Source organism: Prosopis cineraria, unplaced genomic scaffold (genome assembly GCF_029017545.1).
Source record: "Prosopis cineraria cultivar Desert tree isolate PC_DT_omini unplaced genomic scaffold, ASM2901754v1 PC1, whole genome shotgun sequence".
In the NCBI taxonomy this organism is placed as follows: Eukaryota; Viridiplantae; Streptophyta; class Magnoliopsida; order Fabales; family Fabaceae; genus Prosopis; species Prosopis cineraria.
The window spans coordinates 32234965-32247357 of record NW_026555332.1 but is presented as its reverse complement, the minus strand read 5'-3'; the positions used below and the strand labels follow the sequence as shown (position 1 = coordinate 32247357).

General features: G+C 33.7%; 1 protein-coding gene across 1 annotated transcript; it reads right to left on the bottom strand.

Annotated features, from left to right (window-relative positions):
- Nucleotides 1–3105: 3105 nt before the first annotated feature.
- On the bottom strand, nt 3106–6434 carry LOC129310487 (uncharacterized). The gene is made up of 4 exons (XM_054952344.1): nt 5946–6434; nt 5745–5833; nt 4364–5584; nt 3106–4188 (listed from the first exon to the last, which is right to left on the bottom strand). Exons 1-4 carry the CDS (start codon nt 6127–6129, stop codon nt 3463–3465), a joined length of 2220 nt encoding a protein of 739 aa, XP_054808319.1. The 5' UTR covers nt 6130–6434; the 3' UTR covers nt 3106–3462.
- Between the last annotated feature and the right edge of the window lie 5959 nt (nt 6435–12393).

The window sequence follows — 12393 nt, the reverse complement described above, 5'->3', positions numbered from 1 at the left end:
ATAATTGTCTATTTGAGCCCAATAAAATTTAAATTAAGGTTTGGTTTTCATTATAAGGGCTAATGGTGAAAGTTGGTGACACTAAGTGAAAGTTTTTAATTGATAAGAAATTATATAAAATTGGAAATTAGCCTAATGATGGCTAATAAATGGTTTTGGTGGTTAAGTGATATTATGTGAATGTTTGGTTTAATACATGAACTATTAGGGTGGATTATGACTCATTGACTCAAGTTGTGTGGTATGAGTTATAGTCTTCATTAATGCTATTTGTCATGATAAGTGATGTGGATCACTTATATGTTGTAGAAAATTGTTGGTGGAACTTATTAAAAAGTAAGGAACAAGCTGAGCCCTATTTTGTACAAGGGGAACCCTTTTGGTACCAAAGAGTTGAGATAACAGGGAAATTTATATTTCTTATTACTTTGTTTTAGCTATTTTTGAATAAATATTACTAGTTATCATGCATTACATGTTTTAAAAGATTAAATGTGCTTTATAAGGGGTTATGGGGTACTACTTTAATTATAGTGCAAATATGTTTTCTAATTGTTTAATAACAATATTTTTATGGAAATAAGATTTATAAATATTATACTACTTTAGAGTGTTGAATGGTCAATACTCAGGAAAGGTAGACAAGAGTAAAAGGCATGATCTCGGTGGGAGTTCACCGATGAGAAGGTGTGGATTTTTGATATTCTATGGCACACTGTCAGTACTCAGTGTTGTCTTACATATTGTGGGCTCAGTGCACTAAAGTGGTTAGTGTATTGAGTGTTCGACACCTCTCAGTGGGGGAGGGAATCCGACATATGAAGTGTGAGGTTGAGTGCCTAGACCAAGGTAGCCCTCACATGGAGAGTAAGTCGGGCTGGCTCTGGGAGGGAGTTAGCTTTGACTGCTCAGGATTCACGTCGAAGGGGCATAGGCGGTTCGGTGGATTAGATCATGCCTTAGATTATGTTTTGTGCCTGTGGAGGTACAAGTAGGTATAAGGTTTACCTGTGAGTTAAAGAGTGCCAGGGGGCATTCTGTTGGTCATAAAAGGCCATACCGACCTAGGTCATGTATTCATACATTTTAAATGGCTGAATTATATACTATGTTGAATTTATTATTCATTTATTTGATTATGGCTTACTTTGTAATAATCAATGTAGATTTCTCTGTTACTGAGACTGTGGTTGTCTCACCCCTTTCTTTTCAATATTTCCAGGTCCAGGTGAAGGATCCAGTGGTGGACAGGGAGAAGAGCAAAGCTAGGGGTTTGCTTGTGATTTGTAAAGAACTGCAACCCCTTTCTTTTGAGCAAATATATTGTAATATATTTAGAATTAGGGTGCCAGTAGGATATGATTATGTATGTATGTGTGAATATGTGTGGATTGTGTGCTTGTGTATGAATTTTTGTCTGTTTGCAGACTTGTGGCTAGGAAACTTGGTTATGGTGTGTGGTTTTGATGGATTTACTTAGTAGACCAAGTTTTTATTACAAGCAGATCTTTATTTTGATATATATGTGATTTTATAAGCAAATGCAAAGTGGTTGCATTGCAAATGGTGTGCTATGGGCAAATATACACCTTGGATAGAGAGAGTGGGTGCGTGGGCCCCACAAGGAGCTCTGAGCCAAGTGAAAATGTTTAGCATATGTATTTATATAAATATATGGTATTTGGATTGATTTGTGACCACTCTTGTATGATTTGTGCATTTTGGAGGTCTAGGGTCCATTTTGGGAAATGGCACCCGGGTGGTCAAATTTTGATGTATAGAGGTTTTTCATCATTTGAATGTTCTATCAGGTGTTTTTAATTTTATTTGACGTGTCCAAAGTATTCCCACAGGTTTGTGACCATTAGGATGAGATTTGGACAATTTTGAAAATGGTTTTTACCAAAAAGCTGCACTTTTGCATCCGGGTGTCCAAATCTTAATCCGACCGTTGGATTTCTCTAAAATTTGGGTCACAAGTAAAAAATTTTATAAACTTCGTGTGGGCTTTGGAATCACATCGATCGGATATCGGGCGGAGAAACGACGCACTTCAGAATTTGGTCTGGAGGTGCTGTCATGATAGCATTAAATTGCTGTCATGACAGCTACAGTAGTTATATTCTAACCTGCACAAAATTCAATCCGTCCGTTGGATCGTTTCAAAATTTGGTATGCTAATAGTATTCTTTAAAAGTGACATGTGGGCTTTAGAATCACTTCGATCGGAGGTCGGATGATGAAATGGTGCACTCCAAAAGTTGGTCCGGAAGTAGCTGTCATGACAGCAAAAGTAACCAAATTTATAACATGTTCAATTTTTAATTCGACCGTTGAATCTTTTTGAAATATGGTATACTTATAATACTCTTTGAATGTGACGTGTGAGTTTTAAAATCACTTCGATTGGAGGTCGGATGGCGGAACGGTGCCTCCCAGAAGTTGACCCGGGAGGGCTGTCATGACAGCAATTTAAATGCTGTCATGACAGTATCTTTTTATTTCTCTTTCGTCTAGCTTGCTTTCATGCGCTATAGTTAGAACCTATAATTTTTTTTAAGGTTTTAAATGTTTACTTTGCAATCGTGTATTTGCTTAGTAATTTAAATGGTTTGTTTTCTAAGTTGGTTTTAGGATTAACTTCTTAACCACACTTAGTTTATTTGACTTGTGTGATTTTTGGATAACACTCGGGGCAAGTGTTACACATTCACTTATTAACTACAGCACAAATATTATTTTTTATCACTTCCCCTCCTGACTTTTTTACAAGAGAATTTTTAGAGGTTCTTTTCGCCCTGTCAATCATTTGTCTGGAATATTTATTAATTTTTTACCATCGTTAGCCAATTATTAAATGAGTGTTTTGGGAAAACAATTTACGTTCATGACGTATTATTGAAATAATTAATAATTAATTAGCCTATGAAATAAAAGGTGTCTCAATAGACCTGAATTTAACTGTACTAAATTTCTAAGAAATGAAAAAAAAACCCACTTCAGGCCAAAAAAATAAACTGAAAACGATACTATGGGCTAAAGCAACAAAAAAAAAAAGAACATATTTTTGAGAAAAAAAAAACACTAAAAAACAGAGCCAACAACTGAAAAAAGAAAAATAAATAATGAAATTTCTTAAATTTTCACAAGCTATGACCCATCCATGCAGGATTATAAATGGATAAATTGAATGCTACAGAGATAACAAAGTAAGAAAAAATAGTAAGAACTAATTATAATAAACATCACTAAGCTAGAGCCTGTGTACGAAGCTCAAGGACGGAGGATTGGATTCCTCTGCCCAATCTTGTCTTTTAATAAATAGCCAATCAGAAAGCGAGCTGTGTCGGAGGGGTCAAAATTAGGGTTCAAATGGGCCCCACACGCCACCACCCACCAGTGGCCATCACGTGAACCACCCACGTGACTTGTCCCCCTAGCACTTTCCCCTGTCCCCCGGCGCTAAACGGCGTCGTCGTGGTCCTTTCCGTACCACCACCAGCAATAACAGCCCGTGGCTATCCTAACCGTCTCATGCAGTAACGTGTCCATTATGTTCCCTTCAATCTCTGCCACCATTGCTTCCGCACTTTTCACCTTCATCGTCTTCCCCACATCTTCCATTTCTATCAACGCATCTATGTCTTCTAGAACCTCACACTTCGAGCTCTGAAACCTCCCTGCGATCCTCTCCCACACAGCTTCTTCATCGTATGGCCCTACAACCTCCAACAATGTTTCATTAACCAGATCGAACAGTAACCTCCGATTACAACGCAGACCCAGAGGTAATTCATACTTCGTCCTCAAGTTTCGAACTTGCGATGAGGATAGGACTGAGAAAATATTACAGGAAGTGGGGTAGTTCTGGAAGTGTTGCTCGAGATGGTGAAAAATTGAAGGGTCCAGAGGGTGGGTTGGGGAGAACCATTGATGGTTTAAGGACACTGACACTGATGTTGCGGTGGTGGTGCCTTTTTTGACTACTAAACCAGTACGGCTAAGGATGCTTGAGACGTACTCAAATTCTGGACCATTAAACATGAAGCCACTGGTCTTACGTTTGTCTTCGTCGACGTTGCTTTCTCCAGCAGCAGCAGCAGTAGTCAGTGTCGTGTAAGTCTGGCGCGAACCACTAGATAACTGTGAACTGCAATATTTTGGTTCTCGGGCATCACATACCGGTGTCTTTCGAGAAAAATATATATAAAAAAGTCAAAACGGACAAGTGCATTTTTTTACCAGAGATTATACTGAACCGTACCGGAAATTACTATATAGGTGTAATGTAGTAGCAATAAAAGATATCGTTTTGAACACGCAAGAGATAATTGAAAATAGTAATTTAGACTTCTGAATATACCTGTTTCTGAGGTATTTTGGTGACAGGAAGAGCGTTACTATTTATATTTTGGACTGTATTGAGGTTGAGAAGGTTGATCAACATTGAATGTCTCCTTTTGCTTTTACCAGTACTCTTTACGTCACTGACTCTGTTAGGGGATGATAATAATGGGCGAACAAACGATTCATCTTGCTTGTTTCGAATGATATCTGATGTATGTAGAGGTTTCTTGAGCCGAGGACTGAACTTTTCATCAGCAGCTTTCTTCCATTTAGGCACTGAAGTTTTCTGCTTTTGAAACTGATGAGCTTGTTGTTCTACCAATTTTGCTTGAGGCTTTGCCTTAGCTGATGAAACCCTTGAAACCTGTGGTTGAATATCATCGAACTTGATTGGCTGTGGTGAAACTGTAATTTGATCTTTTCGGGTAGGCGTCGTTGTCCTTAGCTTGTTCTTGGGGTCCATGAATCTGAGCCTCTTCTGGGAACAAGATGGGTTGTTTGAAACCTTTCCCGGGCTGCTGTTTAATTCATCTGCTTCTTTACTCACTGAAGATGTCGGCGTCGTGCTGGGAGATTTCTTGCTCCTGAATTGGCCCACAAATTCACCTCCTCTTTCTTGCTTCTCTCTGTTTTTCACGGTGTTGGTGACCTCAATAATCCCTACTTTCCTGCTCATCACACTCTCTTTCATCTGTTTTACAATTTGCTTAGCATAGTGCCTTGGACTTTTATTGCTACTGTGCTGCTGTTCTTCAATCCTGAGTTTTGAAAATGAAAACCGAGGGAGAAGCTCCAAATCTTCCCCACCAGAACCCATATTCTCTTTGTTGATCTGAAGAGACAGTCTATGTTCAACATCTGATCTTCTTGCTGATGATATTCTTGGAGCATCAGGTAAGAAACGAGACGCTGCAATACAGTCATCCATACTGTGTCTGGCTTTTGTTATTAACGTGTTGTGTTGCCGAGGTCTGAGATGGTGGTTGTGTAGATGTGGATTAGCTCGTGAATTAGTTGCAGAAAGACAAGAAGCTGAAGAATTGGTGGTGGTAGTGGTTGAAGAAGATGAAGGAGAAGAAGAAGAAGCTAGTGGAGATTGTGCGTCTGGAAGAAGATCGAGACCCATTAATCTGGCGACCAAAGTTGGAGTCTTGGTTCCTGGGGAGAGATCATTCACATGATTTCCCAGTTTAGCTCCCGTACTGCTTGTAGTTTTGATGAATGATAATTTATTCTTCTGCATTTTCAAAATCAACAAGCAGCAAGTGGTCAAGAATTAAACTTAAAAGACCATCATCATTACTCCCTTTTCAGAATAAACTAATTTAATTAAACACAGAAAAGTAGTGCTGTGAACTGTGAAGTGATGATGATGAGAAGGTAATTAATTATCTTACTGCCATTTTTAAATTTTCTTCTTTTGAAATCAAGCCCGCCACAATTGTGCCATCCTCAGATTCCAAGCTGTTCCTAGGTGCTTCAGTGCCTGAAATACAGAAACAAAAGGAAGAACCGTGAAACTATAAACTTTGAGGAGAAAATGAAACCCAAAGAGCCATGGAGATTCATATAATATATATATATATATATATATAAACCTTTGGGGATAATAGTGGTAGTGTCGTCGTTGCCATTAGAAGCTTGAGGCTGGTGTTGGAACAAGTGAAAAGGGTGGAAATCGAAGAAGTGAAAGAAAGAAGACGTGCAACCAGAAGGAGTTTCAGCTTCAGCTCTCTTGATGTTGAAAGATCTTCCTCCCCAAGATCCACCCTCTTTTCCCATAATTGGTAAACAAATTACGTCTTCCTTAGCTTAAGAAACGAGAAGACTTGTATATATATAAGAGAGTGAAACGAGTTCTGAGAGAGAGAGAGAGAGGGAGAGGGAGAGAGAGAGAGAGAAGGTGGTGTAAAGATTTGAACTTCGAAGAGTCCTTGGGAAGACAGAGGTTGGTGAGAGGAGTTAAGAAAGGAAGAAGAGGATGACGATATGACCACGCAGCTCCGTGCGAGAGCCGCTTGGGTGAGAGAGAGAGAGAAGGAGACAGATATGTACACTCTTCGCCTCTGCGCACACTGGTCAGAGGCTTTTCTCTGTGGCGCGCTACCTCCTCCAACGATGTGATTCCTTCTCTTTTTATATTTTAAAGCGAAAATTACAAGCGAGGACCCTCAGTTGCCGTTATTTATGATAAAGGACCTAAATCAAAGGTTAAATTAGAATTATTTAACTAAATATAATTGGGTCGTGGAAATACTAAAAACCCATGTAAAGTATACATTCAGACTTTATAGATTTAAAAAAAATAAAAATTATAACTTTAAACAATACTTTATTCATATTTAGTTATTAATCTCTATATTTTTTTTTGTGTTTTAAATTCCTACATTTTAATTTTTTAGTATTTTATATCCCTTTATAAACAAAGTGTAAGGATCTTAGAGGAATCTATAATACAAAAAAAAAAAAATAAGAATCTAAAATATAAAAAAAATATAAAAATTAATAGTAAAATGTAAATAAAGTACAGGAACTTTAAGTTATGTTTTTCTAAAAAAAAAAATCACACTGCATTTTGATCCTACAATAATCTAATCTGACTTATTACCAACAAATTGAAATTATTTAAATTTAAATGGCTTCAAGGATCTATTATATGAGTGGATAGGAATGTCCTTAAGTATACATGACTTTGACATTCATCACCTTCCAGCTTCTTTGGTTCTCTCCCATTACTTAATCCCTCCATCTACACCATTTAACAGAATGTCCAAATCAATGGATTCAGGATACTCTATTTCTATTCCTAAAAATTGACATAAGATTGATTGAGTTATATAGATTTGATTATGAAATCTATTCGTTCTTCGTCTGCTCCTTCAAATCTGTCAAACACTACTAATAAATTTAGTATACTGAACGAGCAGCTGAATCAAAAACCATGCATAATTAAAAGCACTTATCATAAGCTTCTAAAAATATTAATTTTTAAAAGTACTAATTTTTATGAATCTATATACTCTTTTCCATCTAAATATAGGAGGTAGATAACTAATTCATATAGATTAAGAAAATTCATTTAGTTATTTATAAAATATGTGTATTGATTTTTAAAATATTTCTTTTAATTATTTACAGTGAAAATTACCTTTGTTAATTACACATATTATGTTATAGGTAGTTTGAAAAAAAAAAAAAATTTGACAGACAAAAGAGATGACTAAATCAAAATTTTCTAGTCTCAACTAAAATTGGAAAACGGGCAATCATGGCCCATAAAGGAGGGCAATGGCCCTTATAGGCTCAGGCATAAAGCCTGATTTTTTTTTTCCTTAAAATTATCCAATTTCTATAAATCAAATAAATTAAGATTTTTATCATCTAAAAATAAAATATTAAAATTTTTAGAGATAAGTTCACTTTTTTTATTACTTACAAGTATTCTCTTATTGAAAGTGATAAAAAATAAATTGTAAAACAATAAATTTAGGTTGTTCTTAAGTTCAATAAACTCTAAAAAAAAAAGGATGAAACATGTTAAAAATATGAAATTGAAATAAGAAGAACTAATGCATATTATCCAACTTTGATGTAGGTCTACTCATTCAAAATAGAAAAAAAATGACTGTTTTTTTTTTTACAAGGAAAAATGGGCTTGAAGGGCCAACCAAGTTTGAACTCATTTTTAGGCTTATTAGGATTAAGCTTTGAAGTCTAATTAAAAAAAAAAATCAATTTTTCAAGGCCGAGTTCCTATGAAAATGGATTTAAATGAATGACTCTCTAGGTTTGGCATTTATTCCTAGCTCTAGTCTCAACATTTTTCATTAAAAGAAAAATATACATAACTGTGTGATATTTTGATCTTTATACATCCCTTGTTCATGCTACCTATTCTTACCAAATTTGAATTGATTAGAAATATATTCTCACTAATTTTATTTATTAGTTATTTTTAATATATTTTATTAGAATCAATAAAAACTTTAAACCTCACTAGTTTGTCTAAATATTCAACAAGTTTTAATTTTACTCTTATTAAATATATATTCTTTAAAAATAAAATATTCTAGTATTTAATAATCTTTCAAACAATAAAATTATTAAAATATCTTATAAATAAAACTAAGACAAATACTCTCTCCGTTAAAAAAATATAAAGTATTTTTAATTAAATTTTATTTCTAATAAAATTTATTTATTTTAAATTAAAACTATTTTTATATTTACCTGTATTTAATAAAAAATTTTAAATAAATATAAAATAATTTATTTATTTATTTAAAATATTTTTTTAAAAATAATAATTATATCTTATATTTTTAACATTTAACCTTTAAAAAAATCTTTAAAAAATACTTTATATTTAAAAATATAGGAGTACTCTCAATCAGAAATAGATAGGGATTGGCATGAGTGAGTGAGGCAAGGTTCAAACTGCTAGTCTACTACCATTGGTCTTTTTGCTAAACTCAATGTATTCTTGGTACTAGCATTGTTGCCCTTAGAGAGAGAGATTAGTTGCTTCAAGTTACAATGGGACGAAATAAACCACCATATACAAGGGCAAAAATTGAAAACTTCTTAAAACATGGGGCCAACACTAATTTTTACATTTTTATAAGTAAGGTAAAAAGATTTCTAAAAAATTACAAGTGACCAATGAAATTGTGGGGCCGCAAGAACCCCCTCCCCTTACGTACGTCCCCGTATACATGTATATATAAATACATATGTATATATGCATATGTATGTATATATTTTCAACCAAAATAAAACTCACAGAATGTCAAAGCCTTCCAAATATTACCATCCAATCCAAATAAATTCAAAATCATTTAGAAGTTCCAGATATTAAATTGGTTCGACAATATAACTAATTAATGTTGGGCATTAGAAAGCCACAAAACGCTCAGGTGCTTTATCCTGTGTCATCTGCATGTACAAGGTCCCTAAATAAGAAAAGACATTTTTCGCTGCTTTGCATAAACATCACGTGCATCTAATTCCTAGGACTTTGATTGATTTTCTCAATATATATCTATATCTATATATATATTCTTTGATATAATACAATTTGTGAAAAAAACTAGTATTTAAGTTCCACAATACTATTTTGGTTAGGCATTTTAACACAAGTTATTTGATGAAAAATACCTTTTAAATCAAAGAAAGAATGCAAGAAGAATTCAAGACCATTGTTTGAGTGAACGATTTTTATAGCAAAAGAAAATTAATTTTCTATAAATAAAATGAGGCACTCCAAATGAGTTCTAGTTTTAGATTTTAATTTTATCAAAATGATCTAAGTAAAGCGAGAGTAATCATCGACAACAATTAGAAAATAATAATTGCCATGAATAGAAGCAGTATTAAATGAATCCCCAATATCAACATGTAAAATTTTAAAAGGATGAGTAGTGTGAGAAACATTAATAGGAAATGATAATTTTTTTTGTTTGGCAAAAAAACAAACATCATAACTTTTATTTAAAGTAGGTTTACAAGTGATTGAAGATGATTTTTGACCTAGAAAACTAATAACAACAGGGGAGGCATGTCTTAGTCTAAGATGCCACAAGTAAGAAGAAGGTACAGATTTAGAATGTAAAGTAATAGGAGAAACTGAAGAATGTGAGAACCAACTTGCATGATCTTGAAGAACATAGAGACCATTATGAACCTTAGTTATTCCAATCATCTTCTAAGAGTCTAGGGCTTGAATGAAATAATGAGTGGTATTGAGGATTAAGAAATAGTGAAGGTGGAAACTAAGTTTAGAAACAGAAATCAAATAATAGTTAATTTGAGAAATAAACAAAACATTATTAAGACAAAAATCAAAGGAAAGATAAATAGTTCCAGAATGATGAACTTGAACAATAGAATCATTAGGTAACTGAATCGAAATAGGAGCAATAGATATTAACTCAGAGAAACGATTAATAGAAGAATATATATGATCAATTGTGCCACAATCAATGATCCAAGCAGATGAAAGGTATTTAGAGAAAAGTATATGAGATATACCTGGTATTAAGACGCACTGAAAGGAGTGGAAGGAGATGTAGTCACAAGATTAACTTGTGCTGAAGGAGTTGATGAAGTAGCAAGCGCAAGGGTTTGCATAAGAACAAGAAACTTATTGTATTGATCTTGAGTGAACGGCAGAGAAGTAGAAGAAGATAAAGATTGAGCGTTTTTATTAATAGGTATAAAAGCATCTAGAGTAGTCATAATGGTGGAAGGTGGAATGATGGGTTCGAGTGCTATAAGATTCTAGAAGCATGAAATAAAGCAGAGGGAAAACAATGAAACAGAAATTTCACTGGCTTTGATATCATAATACAATTTGTGAAATAGTGACTTTGAAACAATAAGCTTGAGTAACATTAAGAATATGTTGGCGTTTAAATTTTACTAGCTAATTAATCCTCCTCGTGATAGAGTATGTAGTTCTTTTCCATGCCATTTATATTGATAGGGAAATAAATGGTGTACTGATTTGAACGAGGCAACGTTTTATATGATACAATAATATTATTAAGAAAAAAAACCAAGTGGATGTCTTAATCAAAATTCTACTACACATTGCCAATCACCATGGTTGATCAATATTGTGTTTGGATACTGAAAATATCAATGCTTAAACGAGCATATACATATCAGTAATAAGATTAAAGATCGGCATATATATAGTTGGATATTTAGTAATTAATTGACGTCGAGTGGCAATGAATATAATTCACATTGGAACATAGCATGCAAGTGACACTTGCATGTCAGGCTACCAGTTTAAGCACGGTATTTTTCAAAGCCCGAAATTATTAAAAATGTGTAATTTTAGTACAAAAGGACTTTTTAGTTCTGATCTTGATAATTTTCATAAATAACAAGCTTAGGCTCAGTAGTCTAGCTCTGGTAAGGCATGCATGTTGGACTTGGGAGTAGTTGTTTCTTGTTGTTTTGTCCCATTATAGTACTTATGTTTTGGTTGAAAATATTGTTTTGATTCATTTTGTGTTGGCTTTATTGTGGACTAAAGAATATTTATAAATTGGATGATGATAATTTGGACTTGTATGTATCATTTATATTTTATTCTTGTATTTCACTGGTTACAATATCAGGCTGAGGTAGCTTTTGGTCAGTAGGAGAATTGCCACTACATGTGATATTTATGCTGAACTGTGCATTTTGTTGGTGTCATAATTTGGGTCCCCTCTCTCCCTTCTCCTATGTTTGGACATGTTCTAAGAATTTGCTGCTAACATGATTTCTTATTTAACTTTTACTGGTCAACACACCCAGGGGATCTAAAATATTGCAGACATGAGATGGCTTTAGATGGTAGTGAGAGGAGACTCTTAGTAATGTCTGGTTCAGTAAGAGCACCCATATATCAGGTTCAAGTCTATTCTACAGTTGGCTCATCTTAATTTACTGATCATTTTAATTTATGAACAAATGAAATTTGGAGTCACTATTACAAAAAAGAGAATAAATGACGGTTATTTTAGTCCATAAATGACGGTTAATAGGTGTCATTTATTCGGCTGACATTTAAAGACCCTCAATAAATGATGGTTATAAAACCATCATTTAAAATAAAATTTTTATGAAGGAAGAAGCAAATTAAGAATTTAAATGATGGGTAAATGAGATACCCGTCATTTAAATGAAGTATAAATGACGGGTATATAACATCATTTAAAGTATGGTAAAAATTATGACCATATTTTAAATGACGGGTAAATGAGATACCCGTCATTTAAAGTCAGTATAAATGACGGGCATATTTTTTTACCCGTCATTTATTTCAGTATAAATGATGGTTATTTATATAACCGTTATTTTTTATGTGATTTTTTTAATTCGTGAGTTGTTTTTCTACCAGCTCTCCTGCAAAAGAAAATGAAAATAGCAACAGCTAACCATTCCAGATTTGAATATCAACGAAATTTATTGTATTCAATTTCAAAATTAATCAATAAACAAATGTAATTACATAAAGTAAACTTTTTTCAAAAATAAACTACTTATTAA